We start from the raw sequence: 21,093 nt of genomic DNA on the forward strand, positions 1-21,093 counted from the left end.
AGCACTTTGAGAAGTCTGGACACGGGACTCTGAAAGGCAAACGGAAACAGAGCGTGCAACAGTTCAACTGCCTCCGGGATGCTATGATGTGGTCAGTGCAACCACATCAAGCTTCAAAGAGTCTCCTGTCAAGGACTTCAATCGCAGGTGATAAACTGGACAACGTGCACCTGAACATAGGTATAAACGGGTATAAACAGGTCTAAGAAATGTTCTGACACTGCCTGTCAGTAACAATGCACATGATATTCCCCCCCAAAAAAACTTTAGTGAATCACTATCAAATTCTGACAACTGATGAGTCAACAGGTGCTCGGTACCATAATGTTCCGCAAATGAAATACGGAAACAAAAATTTGATTCTCCAAGGAGAAACCCTTCCCTTTTAGCATTTGCATTACATTATTTTTGACATTGAGCAGATGCTGTTATGCAGGGAAATGATTATATTTTGACATTGAATCCACTGATAAAGTAGGACATTTTGCTAAAGCACAGCTCAGGTTAAACACACTGCTCACAACAGTGCCTTAATGGGAACTGAACCAGCAACCTTTGCGTGACAAAGCCAGCTTTCCTAACCTTTCCTACCTTTATATTGCACTGCCATCCCTGGGTAGAAAGCAACAACTCACCGGACAAAAAAACCCCGCAAAATACAGTATTTTCAGGAATAAGAGGTTGAAATAAACAGGAAGGCTTCACAGTAAAAGTGCTTCTGTACATAATAAAGTCACAGGGGTTATGGTATTTATTCAATGGGTAAAGGCGCGGTTACCGGCAAAACACTTTCAACTCACCGAGCGGGAACACGAGCGACACTCTGACATTATACGTCCAATAACATTTCACACGTCACGTCAGATATACTTTTCCACATCCACACATGATTTTTTTTTCATGACTGCAGTCAGAAAGTCTTGGTCATTGAAAAATGAATTGTCACTTTGCTTCAGCCACTGAAAACATCACTTATTCATGCCTAACACTCAGCAGCAATGGCTGTCATAAATCACATTTTAGAGATATGTATTACTGTATATCAATCAAGTGATTTAGCAGCACTGAAATAGATCCCCGTGCAAGCCGGTGGACCCAAGCGTCGAAAAATGATGCATGTGAACTTGGCATGGTTTCCCTTTTACCATTTTAATTGGCTGAAGCCAAGTTCAATAAAAAAAAAAGGTAGGGGGCGTAGGGTAGTTGAAACACCATCTGACAGACCGACTCTTCGCCATGATGAGAGGGAGAAGAGTCAGCGTGAGACACCCGCCTGGGTGCTGTCGCACCGGGTGTTCACCAGAAATTTATTCAATATCAGAGATAAAATGGAGGGTGACCTCAGTCCCTGTGTCAACAACACAAAGCAATTTCCTTTTCCCAACTGCCTGAACAGCAAGAGGTGGACATGCACGTGGACATGCACTCATCAATACAGGGAAGGGAAAATGTCGCCGACTGGTTCACCTGGAACCCGAAAAGCGACTGGGCCATTCGATAAGCCTCGTACTGCCCTGCCAGCTGTCCACACAGAGGGAAAATTTACATTACATTACATTACATTATTGGCATTTGGCAGACGCTCTCATCTAGAGCGAAGTAAAGTTGATTAGACTAAGCAGGAGACAATCCTCCCCTGGAGCAATGCAGGGTTAAGGGCCGTGCTCAAGGGCCCAACGGCTGTGCGGATCTTATTATGGCTACACCGGGATTAGAACCACCGACCTTGTGTGTCCCAGTCTTTTACCTTAACCGCTATGCTACAGGCTGCCAAAAAATATAAGCCTCGTGCTGCACTGCCAGCTGTCCACAGAGTGAGGAACTCACCCCGTGTTTGGTTTCGGGGTGTGGAGTGCAGCGTGCTGAGTAGGTAAGGTCCAGCAGCAGGATGGACGAGCGTTTGTGGAAATTATTTTCAGCAGGTTGGCTGTCGATATGGAACCAGGGCTGCGACATTACATTACAATACATTAATGGCATTTGCCAGACCCTCTTATTCAGAGCGAAAGTTGAACAAAGTGCAAAGTGCGTACCCATAACCAGGGATAAGTGCACTGAAAGACCCTAGAGGGAAGTACAATTTTAAGTGCTAATAGTACGATGAAGATAAGCACTAGGAGCTATTTGATTATTCTGATTAATGGATTATATTTATAATCTAAAAACTGTATTTATACCGCATAACATATGAAAACATATGAAAAATAAACAGCTTATCTAGCCAAATAAGGGGGCGACATGGCTCAGGCAGTAAGAGCAGTCGTCTGGCAGTTGGAGGGTTGCCGGTTCGATCCCCCGCTCAGGCTGTGTCGAAGTGTCCCTGAGCAAGACACCTAACCCCCAAATGCTCCTGACAAGCTGGTCGGGGCCTTGCATGGCAGCCAATCGCCGTTGGTGTGTGTGTGAGTGTGTGCATGAATGGGTGAATGGAGAAGCATCAAATGTACAGCGCTTTGGATAAAGGCGCTATATAAATGCCTGCCATTTACCATTTAAATAAAACAAGCAAAAAAAAACTCAGTTATAACACTAGTAAGGACACTAGTGGGAACTGAAGAAACAACAACAACAACGGCATGTACCTTAGCCACTACGGCCTGTAGTGTAGTGGTTAAGGTACATGACAGGGACCCATAAGGTAGGTGGATCAATATCCGGTTTAGCCACAATCCACACAGCCATTGGGCCCCTGAGCAAGGCCCTTAACCCTGCATTGTCTCCTGCTTAGTCTAATCAACTGTGTGTCGCTCTGGATAAGGGCATCTGCCAAATTCCATTAATGTGCTGTAACAACAACAACAACCAATCAGTGAAGGCGGTCATATACAGTGCAGTGACAGCGATGTAAAGCACAGCAATGGTTCTCAACATTTCTTCTTTCCTTTTTCTTCTTCCCAGTTTAGGACCAGGAGGTGCGCCTCTTAAGTCACCACTGCTGCCCCCTGCTGGTAGACCCTCCTGCTGGGAGAAACTAAATTAAACTTGAGACTAGAAATTCCTGCCTTGGAGGGCCGGTGTGTACGCAGGTTTTTGCTTCTACCAATTAGCCCGGCTAAATGAGCTAACTGGCTGCATGCCCCAACACATTTAAACATTTCATACGGGGACACGAGAACATTCTTTGGCCGTCATTCATGGAAACGTAGCTAAAATGTCAGACATAAATGTCATTGCTAACTGAGTAATTAAGCCAGAATTTGGCATGAAAACCAGAAACATATTCAGCCCTCTTTGCCCACCTATGAGCTAAAACTGTGACCCTACAGACCACTGGCTGTCTTAAGTCCACTGTAGCCGTGGGTGGAGACCCAGTGATTGTGCTTGAGTGCTCAGACTGTACTCACTGTGGGTGCCTTCACTGTAACACTCCTGAGGCCTTACCACTCAGCTTACACTGCACCACTGCACATCCACACAGACTAAATCTAAGACGTTAGTACATTTACATTTACATTTCAGTCATTTGGTAGACGCGACTTACAAGTGCGTAGGTTCTTCCACAAGTTAAAGCATTACATCCATAACTAGTAAAATACACATGAAGGGCTTTTCAAACAAAAGTTATCGTAAGTGCAAAAAATATTTTTCGTTTTTTTTGGGGGGTTAGACAAGAGGGATATCGGAAAGGGGGTGTGGGGCCGGAAATCAGGAGGGAGGACTAAGGTACAGTTTGAAAAGGTGTGTTTTTAGTCTGCATCGAACTGGGGGAGGGATTCTGCTGTCCTGACAGTGGTAGGCAAGTCATTCCACCACTGAGGAACCGGAACAGAAAACAGGCGTGAACGTGCAGCTCGACCGCCAAGTGCTCGTAGTGAGGGAGATCTAGATCAGAGGGGTGTCAAACTGAATTCCCAGGGGGCCGCAGTGTCTGCGGGGTTTTTGTGGTTTCCTTTCAATTAGCTGTCAATTAAGGCCTCGAGAACAAGGTGTGTGGATTCTTTAGCCAATCAACAACAATAAAACACAGGCGCTGACAACAACCCAAAAACCAGCAGACACTGCAGGCCTCTAGGACTGGAGTTTGACACCTGTGATCTGGATGAAGCTGTTGGTTAAGGTCCCTGCTGAGAAAAAAAAAACAGCTCAAGCTAGGTTTTGAAACAGCTGGTAGCTTGTTGACCAGTTCAGACCAGCTCAAGTTAAGTTTTTTTAAACAGCTGGTAGCTGGTAATTTCAGGGTGGTCAAGCTAGATTTTACACGAGGGGTAACACATGAAATGTCATGGCTTGTCTTATTGCATCATCATAACAAATAATAATAATAATTTTGATTATTATTATTGAGCTGATGCTTTTATCCAAAGTGATTTACAGTTGATTAGACTATGCAGGGGACAAAAGCATGCAGGAGTAAAGCGACATGGGGTCAAGTTCTTTGCTCAAGGGCCCGACAGCTGTGTGGATCTTATCATGACTACACCGGGGCTTGAAACACCATCCTTCAGGGTCCCAGTCATGTAACTTAGCCACTAGGCTACAGACTGCCCCAGTCAATGACCTTAGCCACTAGGCTACAGGCTGCCCCAGTCATGTACCTTAGCCACTAGGCTACAGGCTGCCCCAGTCATGTACCTTAGCCACTAGGCTACAGGCTGCCCCAGTCATGTACCTTAGCCACTAGTCTACAGGCTGCCCCAGTCATGTACCTTAGCCACTAGGCTACAGGCTGCCCCAGACATGTACCTTAGCCACTAGGCTACAGGCTGCCCCAGACATGTACCTTAGCCACTAGTCTACAGGCTGTCCCAGTCATGTACCTTAGCCACTAGGCTACAGGCTGCCCTCACAAGACAAACCCAAACGTTCACTCCAACAGCAAACTCTTCCCCCGCCCCTCTCTCCCATAATGCCTCTCTCTCCACCTGGGAGACTGCCGTGAGGATGGAACTCAAACCACCGGGCGGATCGATACTCACACCTTGGAATCCATATAAATTGCAGGTTTCTGGCCCCGACTGGCACTTTACTCTGCGACTAGTCAATAATTAATTAAGGTGGTGATTGCACTGAAGCCGCTATGGATTCAAAGGGTCTGGTAATTAGCGCATTCACTCCGATCATCATTAATCTGTAAGCCCCCCCCCCCCCCTCCCCCCTCGTGCCATACCTTAGTGTGTTCATGGGTGACCTGTGTCTCTGTGCTCTGGGCACTGGTCCCAGGCTGCTGGTGGGTGTAAGAGATGGTGGCAGGCGTGTGACCTCTCTCCTGCTAAGGATCACATGGTGTGAGTGGCAGTGCCGCTGGTCCAATCCAAGGCTGAGGTGGCTCAGCTGTGGGCGGGGCCCTGAAAAGGGCCAATGGCATGCGTGAGAGGGAGGGGCCTGTCACCTAGCGGCTAAGCTACATGACTGGGACCCAGAAGGTTTGTGGTTCAAGCCCCCTAGTGCAGACGCGCTAAGATCTGCACAGCTGTTGGGCCCTTGAGCAAGGCCGTTAAGTCACATTGCTCCAGGGGGGATTGGCCCCTGATTAGCAACTGCAAGTCGCTTTGGATAAAATAACTGTAATGTACTGTAATGGGGGGTTAAAGGCTTGCAGAATCTCCTTGCTCACCTACCACGATCAATACTGTAATCACCTTCAGTTTTCCCAGCTAACAGCTCACATTTGTTATCGTGGGAATGCTTGAGGAAGCTTTCAATAACAGGCCAAACGGCATGGCAACATGGCTCAGGCAGTAAGAACAGTCGTCTGGCAGTCGGAGGGTTGCCGGTTCGATCCCCCGCCCGGGCTGTGTCGAAGTGTCCCTGAGCAAGACACCTAACCCCCAAATGCTCCTGACGAGCTGGTCGGGGCCTTGCATGGCAGCCAATCGCCGTCGGTGTGTGAGTGTGTGAGTGTGTGTGTGAATGGGTGAATGGAGAAGCATCAATTGTACAGCCTTTATACAATTGTATAAAGGCGCTATATAAATTCCTGCCATTTACCATGCCATTTACCAAACCGTAAACACCACTGATCTGGGATCATTTCCATCTCATCTAAAACCCTGAGCCCCAATGCAAGTGTAGTCACAGCACTGCAGTCTGATCTGGGATCAGTTCATTCACAACACTGAACTTCTCCATAACCCTGTGTAGTCCATTCCTGCCAACTACCCCCTCTTACCCTGCCAAACACCCACATCTCACTATGCCATAAACACATTCACAAAAATGTGCTTTTGTCTTTATTCTTTTTTTTTTATTCAACTTGTATTTATTTCCATCATATTTATTTTGTCAGAAAACATAGCATTTCAAATAATGGGAGTTGATTAATTCTAGCCCTCAACGTGCGGGACATGAATAATTAATCTGTGAAAATGATAAATGATGCGACCAATGCTTGAACTGCAAGATGAAATACGAGGGGAACACAGAAACACATTTCAAATTCTGAGAAAAAAAAAAAATTACATTCCCTTTGAAATAACTGACGTTCCACTTTTTTTATGAACTCAGCAGGATTCCACAGTATGGTGCACTGGCCTGTCACAGGGAGGCAGAGAGAGAGAGAGAGGGAGAGAGAGAGAGAGAGAGAGAGAGACTTTCAATCTGGACTAAATCTTTCTCAGATCGACAAAAACATAATGTAACATTGATTTAATTCCAGACGCACGACCGGCCGTCCAAACTGACTGTTTTCTCCAGAAGTTTCCATCTCTGCCCGAATGCCACTTTTCTTATCGTACCTGCAGCAGGTCAGGTCTTCCTCTAGGGCTGCCCCTGGGTCCGCAATCGTTACGATAATTTCATGACACAGCGAAGCCAGATTAATCCCACACAGATTTTCAGCTTCGCTTCCTCTTGAAACAAATCCCGTTCATTTGTCAAAACGTGATACTTTTTCCACCGCTGTCGGTTCTAGGCTAATTACTAAAAAATGGGAAGGTTCTACAACATTAACTCGCATCTGCGTTTATTCTCTAATGAAGCACAACGTTTTCCAAAACATCATTTCCGATAAATTGGTCATGGCATGAGAACCACAAAAAAAATTTTCATGGACTGATGACAATTTCACAGAGACTCTTTAACGTTATTTCTCGAACAGGAACAGGAATAATCTCTGACCAGCCTGGCATCCAAACAGCACAGACTGCAGTGACACAGTTCAGTTAGTGCGCAGCCAAGACCGATCGCAACGTGGACCTGAAAGAGGCAGAATAAGAGGATTTGATCCAAATCCAGCCAACTCTGTGAATGTAAAAACGCACTAAACCTCGTTCACCTGTACAGTCTCCCCGAAGCCACCCCTCCCCCCATCCATAATTAGCCAAAACACTGCCAGCTTTAACCTCTGCTCCAAAAGCTTGGCAGTTCTATTCAATAATTAAGGCTGCAGTTACCGGGAGCTTTTGGGTCATAAGCTGTAATTAGTTTAATAGTATTTTAAAGATTGTGCTGTAGCTACAAAATACAGATAATGCCCCTCCTCCATATACTTCCTGATGGGCAGCAAGCAATGGACGGAAAAGTCCTGATAATTACAGCAAGAACTACAAGGAGGGAGGGGAGGGGAGAGAGAGATTAGATGGTGAGAGAGAGAGAGGGAGGGAGAGAGAGCAAGAGAGAGAAAGAGACAGGGCGAGAGAGGGAGGGTGAGAAAAATATAGAAATAGAGAGATGGAGGAAGAGAGAGACAGAAGGAAAGAGAGAGGAGGAAGGAGAGAGATAGAGCGAGGGAGAGAGAAAGACAGAGAAAGAGACAGAGGGTGGGAGTGAGAGATGGATGAGAGAAAGACAGAGGGAAGGAGGGAGAGAGATGGTGAGAGAGTGAGCGAGAGAGAGAAAGAGAGAAGGAGGGAGCGAAAGAGACAGAGATAGAGAAAAGAAGAGAGACAGATGGAGAGAGAAAGACGGAGAGACAGAGAGTGGGAGAGAGAGATGGATGAGAGAAAGACAGAGGGAAGGAGGGGAGAGAGAGACAGGGGAGGAGGAGAGAGAGACAGAGATAGAGAAAAGAAGAGAGACAGATGGAGAGAGAAAGACGGAGAGACAGAGAGTGGGAGAGAGAGATGGATGGAGAGAAAGACAGAGGGAAGGAGGGGAGAGAGATGGAGGAAGGAGAGACAGACAGGGACAGAGAAAGGGAGAGAGACAGAGGGAGGGAGGGAGGCAGGGAGAGAACTGGGCCCCCAGGGCAGAATGTAATCTCACCTGGCCAGATGCACCCAGACCCAGCGCTCTGTCCCCTGCCCAGCGCCGGGCTCACTGGGCAGGGCTCAGGGCTGTCTAATTATCCCGCGGCAGGCAGCGGGGTGTGGAACGGGGACAGGTCTTTATCACGCCTCTCTGCGGTTTGGAGCCTCAGCACAGACAGGCCCCGGGGCCGACAGGGTTTCTGGAGTGATGTGTGCAGTGTTCATCTCCGGGGCCACCACTCCTCCACCGGGGCAGCAATTAAAAAAATTAAAAGTCTGGATGGACACACCATGAGTGCACCCGGGCACCAAAACCTTTGATTCTTTGCCACCACTCCCCCTACAGCACAGGTGTCAAACTCCAGTCCTGGAGGGCCGCAGTGTCTGCTGGTTTTCGGGTTGTTCCCGGCACCGGTCGTTGATTTAAGTTTTTAATTGGCTAAAGAATCCACACACATTGTTCCCAAGGCCTTAAGACAGCTGATTGAAAGGCAACCACAAAAACCCGGGCAGAAACGGCCCCCTGGGAATTCAGTTTGACACCCCTGCCCTACAGTGTGTCCACCCACAGCCCTACCTCAAATCCCACCTCCAATCCCAAAGCCCAAATACAGACTACACTGCCCCTACTGGGACCCCCAACAGACCCACCGGCCCAACCATGACTCCTCCAGGCTGCAGCCACACATCCACATGCAACACCCAGTGCTTTGGCCTCTAATGTACCATACATACTCACAGCACCAGCCCTCTGTATGCAACCCCCCCCCCCAGTGTAAATACATCAAACATCTCCACTCCAACCAACCCCACTGTGAACACTACAGGCTCCAGGTAAACCAGGCTGCAGAACCGCTGCCTACAAGAGGCTCTCCACTGATACACAGAAAAGCAAGCAATGGGTTTCTACACACAGGGAGTGGATTAGGCAGCAACCTCTATAGCTGTGTGTGTGTGTGTGTGTGTGTGTGTGGGTGTATTCATGTTTGTGTGTGTGTGTGTGTGCGCGCGTGCGTGTGTGTGTGTGTGGTTGTGTGTGTGCATGGGTGTATCCATGTGTGTGGGTGTGTGTGTGCGTGTGTGCGTGTGCGTGCGTGTGTGTGTGTGGGTGTATCCATGTTTGTGTGTGTGCGTGTGTGTGCATGTGTGTGTGCGTGTGGGTGTGTGTGTGTGCATGGGTGTATCCATGTGTGTGTGTGTGTGTGTGCGTGTGCGTGTGCGTGTGCGTGTTTGTGTGCGTGCGTGTGTGTGTGTGCGTGGGTGTATCCATGTTTGTGTGTGTACTATCACGGTATGTACACTAATCTGCTACTACTGAAGCATCTCCCCAGGGAAGGGAGCCAACATCCAGACATCTGACCCCACCCCCGTCCCCCAAACTGTGGGTTCCCGCCGAAAGAATCTTGCTGAAGTGCTCACTGTCAGCTACTGTCTGACCACTGATCCAGACCCGACCTGGAAAGCCACTGAGGAAGCGTTGGCTGTCCTAGCATGAACCGCCAACACAAAATAAAACCCCTCTGCCTCTCACGGGTTGCGTCTGCAGAATTTTCCCCAGAATTGCTTATACGGGAGTATTCAGCAGCGGGAACCTGGCTCGGCTTCACTCAGATGAAGCTTTAAGAGCAGCGTTTTCCTTTTCGTGCCAGTATTGCACATCACTCGTACAAAAGGCAAATTAATGCATGTAAGTGTAATTGCTCAAGGCTTATAAATCAAGCCGATGCCCCGGAAAAAAAGGGGGGAGAAGACAAGTAGGTGAACTGCGGGCTACTTTGATAGAACGCTTTTACAAAAGAGAGAAAATAAAAACATGTAAGATAACTGCTGTTGTGAGATCTGAAGCTCTTTGGATCACGGTATGTAAATCCAGACTTCAGAGATTAAGAGAGCCCAAAATCACTATTTCACATTTTTCCCTTTTAATCTTGTCAGAATTCCAGGAGCTCCTCCGTGGGGTTTTTCTAAGTTTTCGTGGAGTCAGAGTCTTTAATGATTGCATTAATGAAGTTTCTACTTGGAGCTACACTGCCTGGAAAAAAAAAAGTCTGTCTTAACAACTGTTTTTGTCTCATCGTGAGAATTACAATTTTCTCTCAAGTAGGAAATATGAGGTTGCTTTAAGTTGCTCTTTGTTGTCTGACGAATTGTCTTACCCCATTGGCAAACCTTGAAATAAGAACAACTGAGTGAAGTCATTTGTCTTATTGAGAAAAAAAGGTTTTAAGAGAAATCCGTTTTTAAGTCTAAACATAAGGGCCAATTTCTTATTTCTTGGACGAAAAAAAAAGTTTTTTTACGGAGAATGTCCAAAATTTTATTTAGAAAATTGGGAGTTTAAAGGTACAATAGGTAAGATTTTTGTGGCAAAACATTGTTACAAGACCATTGTAAATCCCTTCCTATCATTGAAAAAGGCTCACTGACATGTTGACTCAAAATATACAGTTGTCGGCCCAACACTTTGTACAAAAACATTGTATAACTGTACAATAATTCAAGCTCATTGGTTGAAAAATGGTTCTGATTGCCACAGCCAATGGCGTTTCAACATCAGCACATTCACAGAGAAGGGGGAGGGATAAACAGTGTTGTGGTTTGAAGGTGTTTGTTGCTGCTATTCCTCTCTTGACCGTTAGATGTCCGAAATTACCTATTGTACACCTTGAAACTAAATTATAGCAAACTACACTCCCAAGCATGTGCAATAGTGCACACTGCATTGCTTTTAAATGATGGCATGTATTAGAGGCGCAGTGTGTGCTGTTGATGATTGCAATAACAATGTAGGCATTTCTCACTGTGTGACACTGTGACTAAATTACATCATAATTAAAATGGTTGTATTTCAAAAGCAGTATGCCATCAACCAATCAAACTGCAACCTTACTGGGCACTTAAGGTGATGCTTTTTTCATCCCTCCCACAGAAACCACATTAACGTCTAACCCCAACGCTACATGGGAAACAGTACATTTAAACTGCGGTTTCAGAGAAACAGCTCTGCACATCAAGTAATGTGAAGTCCAGTTTTGTTCTACCGAATTGGTTTCGTATTATAGTAATAATAATGATGGAAGGTTGGTGGTTCAAGCCCTGGTGTAGCCACAATAAGATCCGCACAGCTATTGCGCCCTTGAGCAAGGCCCTTAACCCCGCATTGCTCCAGAGGGGATCATCCCCTGCTTAGTCTATTCAACTGTAAGTTGCTTTGGATAAAAGCGTCAGATAAACAACGTATTAAAGTACATGATGGGATGACCCCTGCTTAGTCTAATCAACTGTAAGTTGCTTTGGATAAACATATTAACACATTAAAGTACATGATGGGATGGGCGTCAGGTGCTTGGGGATCTCCAATCTGGTGTCAATGTCAATGGCACTGGCCCTGTGTCTGAAGAGGATGGATACCCCTCTCTCCCACCTGACCGTGCGCGTGAGAGACACAGACAGAACTGGACCGAGAGGCGCTGTGCGCTCTCTTCAAAGCAGCAGACAGATTGGATGAGGTGGGGTGTGTGGGGGGGGGGGGGGGGGTTTGAAATGGCCGCAGCTCAAGTCCCCGCACTCTCTGCTTGACTGAAGGACGGAGCAGATGGGAGATGGAGGCACGGAGAGCTCAATTACCTCCACTCTGGTATGAGTAAGTACCACTCCCACCCCCCTACTCCCACCACCCACTCCCACTCCCACTCCCGCCTCACCGCACACGTGACCGTCTCTATGTTAGAGTGGCTCGGAGGTGGCCGGGGCCCATAACGACGGACACACAAAATGGCCGTGATTAAAGGTGCACAGGCAGGTGAAGAGCCCCTCTGGCGCAGCAGAAATGGCAGTTGGGGGGGGGGGGGGGGGGTGGGTTGTCACCCGTCGCCGGAGGCTGAACGCACGCCCCCCGCCCCCCCCCCCCCCCGACGGAAGAGGACTTGGACGTTTGACAGTCTCCGCACGTCTCCTCTGGCGTGTAAGTGGATTTTCCCGGGGCTTTGAACATTAAACCACGTTTTTTAGCCTCAAAAAGAGACAAGGGTGGGAGAAGAGGCTCTTCTGCAGGGCTTCATCAGCCTGTTGCACCGGGACGTCTTTCACTGTGGCTCGTTTCCCCCCCCAGGGCCCCCCAACTCGCGGGTCAGGGGCCCTGGGAGGGCACGGGGCCACCGGACGAGGGGCAGGGGCCCTTAACGGGGGCAACTGAAGTAGCAGGCGACAAATGCAGGGCAATATTTTCTCTCAGAACCAGAAATGTCACTTTTGAGTCCATGTATATATCAAACCGGCTCACATCAGAGAACGTCATTGTAGCAGGATTAGCGCGGCTAGTTCACTTGTCAGCACAGGGTGAAGTGCAGTGAAAGTGATGGCTCGTAGCAGGTTACCGCGACAACGCTCCCTGATGACGTAACCCTCAAATGCAAAAGAACATGATTGCCCTTGGCTAGAGGTGATTTCATCTTTAGCTGACTGGTGACGTGTTCATCCAACAAATATTTGTCCAGGACATTCAAGGTGCTGACATGAAGTGGAAATCTTGCGTTGTGATGAACAGGTTAGGCTGAGCTAAAATATGACCCACATACAGTATTATTTATATAAGCTCTGTTATATGTTTCGGCAACATGCCCTCAGAAGAATCACAGACAACAAAGACCTTGGTCCATTATGCGCAGCCACAGGTACCCTTTCACACACCCCGCTGGGAAGTTCTGTCCGTGAGAAACCGTGTTTCCTTGGAATGACATTATTTTGGTGGACTGCTTCCATGCAGGTGTCTTTGAGAGCAAGTTTACGTGGTTTGAAAGGATACAGGACACCGACAGAAGTGAAGTTTGCAGCACATTTTAGATTACAAAGCTGTTGGGTGTGCACACATTCAAACACAACGTCAGATCATGACTTCACACCCTTCCGCATGAGGAACACTGTGTGTGCGGCTGTTCCGACAGGCTGCCATCTTCTTTAAATGCCTTTTAAGCTTCTTTTGTGCACTTCTTTCATTTATTTTAATTTTTAATTCCCATTTCCCCTGTTCTTCCTGGTTTGAAGAAACCACTTTTATTAAAAGGCTCAGTCCTATTATGTTATGAAGAATTGACTAAATTGAAGAAAACATTTATTTTGATTTCAGCTCGTCTGTAATAACACCGTTCCACCTCGGTTAATGCGGCCTCTGCATTTCTGAAGAAAACCTCTCGACCCCAGTGCTTGCTTTGTGTTATTTAAGCCCAGTGGAATTTATTTTGACTAACACATGATTCAGTGACACACGTTTGGTTGGGTAACTACTCAAGACTAATTCCTTGTGCACAAAGACAAAGCAAAGAAATATTAAAAGCATTAAAAAATCTCAAATATCATAAACAAATCCATCAAACATGAGGCCAACCAGGCCGGCCACAGCAACAGGGAGCTGAAAATGTCTTGTGTCATTGTTCTCTCAGAACACAATTTCTGTAGAAAGCGAAGGTAAATGAACAATTTCAGAAAGACTGCGCTGTGCAGGAAACGACATTATGACCTTTTCAAAAAAGACCGAGCAGAAAAGGGGTGAAACGGATCCCCTCTGGGCAGGGGGGGAGACACTGCAATTACATCTGGACTCTGATTGAAAAAAGAAAAAAAAAGAAAAGAAAAAAAGAAAAACACATTTTCATTTTCCATGTCACGACACGAGGGGCCACAGCCCGTCGCGCGTCCCCCACAGCACCTCGACCGCTCCGTGTTCTGTAAGTACCGCCGCTGCCGGTCCGATTTAGAGCCTCGTCGGCACCGTTCGCCACGACCCGACGAGGAGGCTTCACGTCCATCCGCAACGGCTGACTTTCACAGCTCCGTGTGGCAGAGCCACAAAGCCGCTGGAGTGCTGCCGCCACTCTCTGCTACTCACACGTTTCTTTTATACAGAAAAGCATTTTGTCTGTTTTGAGTCACAAGTGGGTTTTGAGAATCCGTTATTGTGTCTTCTCCCCCGTCCTTCCCGTCCCGGACAAAGGGAGCCGGCTCCAGCCGCCCCCAGACCCCCCCCCCGCCCCCTCCCCCGCCCGACTCGGCCGCCGCACGCCGCTCGTCTGAAGGACGGCGCCTGGCGAGGTCGCGAGGGAACGGCGGCGCACGCCGCGCTGATGAAACGGCCGCTCTTTCATGATGTCCCCGGCAGCTCTATCAGCAAAGAGGGCCCGTAAAAAGAAACCCAGACGGCGCAAATCACGCCGCTGAGCGAATTCATTCTGTGATTAACGAATCCCCGCGTCACCTTCGCCAAACACGAGCTGAAGAGGAAAACGCCACCCCCCCCCCCCCCCCCCCCTCCCCCCGCCCTTCCAAAGACTCGACACGGCACGAGCACGGGGAGAGTGATTGATTCCGCACACATTCACTCCCGAGGAGTCGGAGGTATCCATTTTGAGTAACCGCCACTCGAAAGATGATCTCCAGCAGCCCATAGAAGGCAATTAACATGAATCATGGCCGTAATCCATTCAGTCCTAATCACACTCTGACTTCAAATGATCTCGCAAATAAGGGCCATCCATCTCAGGCAGTGCTGTCTTCGGGGGATAGACGGAGGGACTCAGGCGGCCCTTTGAGAGTGGCACATCACGCCTTCAGCACCCCCCAGCCCACTTGTGCTTTTAATTCCAGGTAGAAGTGACTCTCCTCCATCTCATTAGAAGCACTCGGAAAAAGCCTCGTGTGTCATCAGGCCATTTCCCAGTGGGGCATCATGGGAGCACGTTGACAGGACCGAAGCACCTTCAGCAGTACGACACCACAGCTGTTAGGCGCAAATGTAAAAGCCAACCTCAGTGAAATCTACATGGCACCATGTCAAAAGTCTACATGGCACCATATATAAAACTCTCCTTCTTTCTATTCCTTTAATCCTTTCTCTTCATTCTCCATCTACACACACGCACACACACACAGTCCATAAGCTTTTGGACTGACACAATTTTGATGTTTGGCATCTATACTCCAGTACATTGGATTTGACCGTCAGATTTAATGTGAGGGCATTTACATCCATACCAGGTTATCAGGAACTGCAAGCCTTTTTGTCTATAGACCCCATTGTTTAGAGGACCAAAAGTTAATAAATGGATAATTGGCTGCTCAGCTGTTTCCAGCTGTGTGTCGTTGCATGATTAATTCATGTACAAGAAACCAAACAAAAGGTTTACAGTTGATTCTAGGAGTTCGCATGTAAAACTGGGCCATTATCTCAAAATATGAGGACCAAAGAAGTGTGCATGGCAGAAACACATACCATCACAAGGCTGAAATAAATCATAAGACATAACCAAAACATAGGGTGCTGGGTGCATTTTTAAAGAGCAAGAATATGGGCTAACTGAGGCGCTCACTCAGTAAAAGCACGGTTTGAGTGACCACTCTTGGTCTTGGATCGAATCTGGTCAACGCCAGTGACCACTGTGACCAGCAGCCATGCAGGGAGACGTACAACAGGCTCTGCATTGCCCAAGGGAGGTATGGGACTGAATCAGTACCAGGGATAGCAGCGTTCGTTGCTCAAGTGACCCCGGTAGGTTGTCCGGTCACCGGTGTCTATCTCTCTGTGTATTCGTGTGATTGCGGTGAAGTAAACACAGGAGTTTTACAAATATAGACTATGCACAGACACAAGGAAATACCACATCAAGAACCGTATTCACAAAAAGAAAACATCCCCCAAATAACCCAGCTTCACTTTGAGGGAAGTATTCAGACTGATTATGATTAGCTTCCAAATAACAGATGTTTCAAATATGGATGAAGGACCAAAGAATGAACTTTTTCCTCTGCATTTTTAATATTCGAACCAGAGTGTGGGGTCCATCTGTTTAGTTTTGCATGTAATTTCTGGGAGGGTGTATTGATGTATCTTCAAAAGGAACTAACCATCATACACACGTACACCACCAGACAGAATTTGGTGAATCATTTAGTGCAGGGATGTCCAATCTTATCCAGAAAGGGCCGGTGTGTGTGCAGGTTGTTGTTTTAGCACAGGACTAAGACAGCTGATTCTACTCATCAAGGTCTTGATTAAAGACCACAATTAGTTCATTAGTATAATCAGGTGTGTTGCTGCTGGGTTAAAACAAAAACCTGCACCCACGCCGGCCCTTTGAGGATAAGATCGGACACCTCTGATTTAGTGAGATCAAAATGATTGATGACAGCAAGGTGATGTCGCCCTTGGGCATTCCCCCCCCCTCACCTGGGCGTCCATCAGCAGGTGTCTCATCAGAGTCATGGACTTCTTCAGCGTCTCCTTCTCGCTGGGCAGGAAGCCATCGTCATCGTCGCTCAGGGCCTTGGGCCGGTTCACCATGAAGTGGGCGATCTGGTCGTTCAGGCTGTTCAGGGACTGCACTGCTGCAAGAGAAGGACAAGACACCGGCTGTCAGCCACCCGCCCTTCACCACACACCCTCTGGTTTACCCCAAAGAACTGTCCTAGGTTTTGAAACAACTGGTAGCTGGTGGACCAGTTCAGACCAGCTCTATACGCAACATGGTTTGGCCAGCTTGGTTTTGAAACAGCTGGTAGCTGGTTGACCAGTTCAGACCAGCTCGAGCTAAGTTTTGAAACAGCTGGCTGACCAGTTCAGATCAGTACCATACTCAACATGGTTTGGCCAGCTGGGTTTTGAAACAGCTGGTAGCTGGTTGACCAGTTCAGACCAGCTCAAGCTAAGTTTTGAAACAACTGGTCCCTGGTTGACCAGTTCAGACCAGCGCCGACAGCTGGTAGCTAGTCATTTCAAGCCGTTTCATAGCTGGATTTTACACCAGGGCTCTTGTGTGGCTGTAGTAACATTTCACGCAGGACCGTTAAAAGCAACCTACAGCATGTTCCAGCGCCACAGAAAATGTGTGTGATCAACTGGTGCTCGAAATGCATTAGCGGCCATTTTTGGGGAAGGGAGCCAGGGTGGATTCAGACATTGAAATTAAGTGCCTATTTTTGGCAGTTGTTGTTGACAGCTACGGCGTGACGCTTTCGCTTTATCCCGCCGGCTAGAAAATGGACCATTTTCGATCTCGGAAACCCGAGGTACTCCTAAACACGAAGTATGTTTTTATGCCTTATGCGCCCACAGAGAAATACGTCTGTGTTCGCCGTCTGCCAGTATTTCTGCTTCCCTTTTTTTCACCTCACATTGCGGGTGCGTCGTCTTCATCCGATGTAATGTTCTGGCTTTACAGCCGCGACTTACATGCTACTTATAGCAGCTGCAGATACTTAGTATAATTCATCCATATTTCATACCCATAAGTCCCTCCGTCTCAATTGTTGTCCTACTCCCCCGCCACCTCTCCCCGGCCTCGCGGTCTGATTCGCATGTAAAACACTCCATTAAACGGAGGCGGTTATTACGCCTCCCGTCCACATCCAAGCACATCATCCTGCCAGGGTCCTGCCCCGCCCTTCAGAAAGGACCGCGGCGCGGCTCCTCCGGGCTGTAAAACCGGCCCGAGCTCGACGCAAGGCAACGCCAGCCGCGTTCGGGAGGCGTTTGCGTGTGTTGTCCTCGTTTAAAGTCAGACGGCAGGATGATAAAAAAATAAATAACCGCTGGCTTATCTGAGGGTTTTGTGAAGGCAGAAGAAACCCCCGTTGTCACGCACCCCACTGTCTTCAACGAGCGAACATGAGAGAGACTCCCGGAGGGGGCACTGACTGCGCGTTACTACTGAGGGATTTTCGCGCTTAAAGAAACACTCCGGTCGGGAATTATCACGTGCGGCGCTTACAGAACGCGTGTGGGCCGAGCCCATACAAAAGGAACCGCGCAGCGCCTTACAGAGACAAAGGCGCGCATCAAACATTCGCCGCTTTTGTTTGTTTGTGTCGCTGAAAGTTGAAAGCCACAAAGACAGAGGATTCATTGAGGGGACGCGGCTATTGTACCGACGTGTCATCAACAGCTCAAGGCCAGCGCACCAGGAGAAGGAGCATGGAGCACGTAAGGCAGAAAACAGCCGGCGCACCAGAGAAAATGAACGTGTGTCTGATATCTGTATTAGGGACCGGGGGGGGGGGGGGGGGTTGCTCCTGCCAGTTCACGCTGAAACCAGAACCACAGCAGGGGGCATAGCAGCCCCCCCCCGTGATTTTATCCAATCTCCCAGATACCCAAATATAGGGCCACCGCAGAGGAACGTCTTCCGTCCGAGTAACTCGACGATGTGTCCGTCAGCGTTTTTTCCCCGACAACGGTGACCGTGTTAGTCTGCGTCCCAAAAAATATATATAATCAACCATCCCTGTCCTGCTCCTGATCCCCTACTGTTCGGAGGCCTGTTCACTACAACAGAAGGCCAGGACAGGAGCGGGGGTTAATTGAAGTGTCACTCCGCGAGAGAACGGTCGAACGTCACTCCACACAAGCGATTCCTGAGAGCTCCGGCTACGTGGTAAACGGAGCGCCACACCGGCCTGATGGTTTTAGCGCCGTCTGTAAGTCCCATTATCCTGCCCTCCTGTTGTGGGAGATGAAACCCACCAAAGAGTCATCCAGCAGATATAATTCATCTTAAAGGGTCACCTTCCTGGCTTCTAGCGCTGTGCTGTCAGGCTGGTGGACAAATATAACCTAAACTGGAGTGAACCGCCCACAATCGAGGACAAGAACTGCTGACCGAGCGAAAAACAGGACAGCTGAATTAACGGATCAGGGGAGAGAGCATTTCAAATGTGAAGAACAATACCCAAACAATGTTGTATGGCCAAAAATGTTCCACGACTATTCACTGTAGTAGCTAGAAGTGAAGTTCTTAAAAATAAAATTTTGAATGTTTGAATGTTTTTTTAATTCACAATACAGAATGGAATGAATATGGCATACCTCCAACAGAAAACACTCAAACAATTCCTTCATGACACAATCCTTTTTTTTTGTTGCAAACATTCTGTTCTTATTGTGCCTATTCAGCGAACCAACTAAATTGAGAGCAGTGTGCTACTTAGCCTTGTCAAGTCACAAAAAATACATATTTTCTTTCTCTCCACTTCACCATCAGCGACCAGATTTCATTGTTACCCATTGGACGACTATTCCTCTGAGTGGACTCACGATCCAGGCCAAAATCTCAGTGCAAGGCTCATATCTGTAACAGAGTTACAGATTATCAGCAGGAATGACAGTGCTAACTCTGGGAGGTAGCAATGCCAGTCTAACAACACTGGAGTTTTTTACTGGTCAAATGAAAGATGTTCACCTGGGGAGGGTATGTGTATGTACTTGTATCTTTGGTATATTATTATATTAGTACAGTATTTGCGTTAGCATTAGTATTTGTACATGTGTAGCGTGATAAGCTCAGCTAGTTCGCTGGTAAGCACGGTGACGAGCAGTCAGAAGAGGCAGGTTACCTCAACAACACTCCCTGATGAAGTAACCCTCAAATTCAAAAACAACGTTGTCGCCCTTGGCTAGAGGCGAGTTAGTCTTTAGCTGACCGGTGGACGCGTTTGTTCAACAAATATCGGGACGAGTGAGAGGCCCGGGGGTTCAAATCTCACCTCGGACTCGGCAACTTCTCACCCGGTTACACATGCAGCATGTACGGCAGTGCTCTACTAGGTAGCCTACTCAACAACGTGCGCAAAGTGCGTCGAAATAGAATCAGAATAGATTTTTAATATTCCCTTTGATTTCCCCTGAAATAGCCGCACAGAGAAAGGCTACAGCACAAAGAGCCGTGTCACTGCAAGTTGTAATCTTTTTTTCCCGTGACCCATCGGCACTCAATTCAGGCTGAAGGGTATTAGTCTCGCCTTAGAAATCCTGCTGCAGGTGTCACGTCCCCCCAGTGCCAACATTGTGCTCCCAGCACCGTTCCTACGCGAGGAGGCGGCACCACACTTCAAGCCGACGGGCCGAACTTCTCTCAAGACTTTCAGACTCTCCGATCAGGAATAAAGGTGCGAATACTGTACCGCTACCAGGGACTTGCAGGTTCGCTGGGTCAAATTAACATTTTAGTTTAGCTTAAATCAGGGAGAACGTATTACATCTACCCACACGGTTCCAGGGGATCCAGCCAACGTCCCCGGAGGAGAAGAACACAATTAACGCTCCTGAAGAGAAGAATTGAGTTTTTAAATTGGTTCCAAGTTTATCCTTTCATTTTTAAATGGCCGACATGGAGAAATGTTATTACTGCTCATTATCTTGAGTTAAGCACTAGACTTCTAAAATCCTAACGCTGTATTGTGTTTTATAACAGGGTTCTCTCTGCCAGGTCAAACTCTCCATCTTCAAAATCCATTTTTTTTTTCTTTTTTCATAAAAGTAGAAGTCATTATGCTTCACAAAATTATTATTATTATTATTATTAGACCTTATTTAACCATGGTGGTCAGTTGAGAAAAAATTCGCTTTTACAATGTCTACCCGACATTGAGAAAACAACAAGAAACTCAAAGGACTGGATTAGTTACATGAAGTACACTGCAGTGATGGAGCCCGTGTTAATGAGACATTGAGTGCAGGATTATTTAGCAGATAAAGTGCAGGGTAAACAGGCAACATGCTGGTCGGAATAAATTGCATTCAGAATCAAATCCAACTAGCTCAAATGATACATTGTCATGCATGCAAGCTTACCATGAAGGAGGCAAATAAATCACTTTAGTAGTATTAGTAGTACTATTTGCAGTAGTATTAGTACTGGTATTCATAGTAGTATTACTAGTAGTATTAATAGTAGTAGTAGAGGTAGTTAGTACCAGTAGAGGTAGTTGTAAGTAGTAGTAGAGGTAGTTGTTAGTAGAAGTTCTAGTACTACTACTAGTAGTAGTAGTAGTAGTAGTAGCAGTAGCAGTAGCAGTAGCAGTAGCAGTAGCAGTAGCAGTAGTAGTAGTAGTAGTAGTAGTAGTAGTAGTAGTAGCAGCAGTAGCAAGCAGTAGTAGTAGTAGTAGTAGTAGTAGCAGTAGCAGTAGTAGTAGTAGTAGTAGT

At 47.3% G+C, this 21,093-nt stretch overlaps 1 protein-coding gene across 2 annotated transcripts in view; it reads right to left on the reverse strand.

Annotated features, from left to right (window-relative positions):
- Positions 1 to 21,093, reverse strand: part of LOC133139385 (kazrin-like) — a 321,899-nt gene that overhangs the window by 236,062 nt on the left and 64,744 nt on the right. For both annotated transcript variants that reach the window (XM_061258889.1, XM_061258888.1), the window contains exon 2: positions 16,345 to 16,502. In XM_061258889.1, the coding sequence (XP_061114873.1) occupies positions 16,345 to 16,502 (158 nt within the window). The remainder of the gene's footprint in view (positions 1 to 16,344; positions 16,503 to 21,093) is intronic.

Source organism: Conger conger, chromosome 10 (genome assembly GCF_963514075.1).
Source record: "Conger conger chromosome 10, fConCon1.1, whole genome shotgun sequence".
Classification (NCBI taxonomy): Eukaryota; Metazoa; Chordata; class Actinopteri; order Anguilliformes; family Congridae; genus Conger; species Conger conger.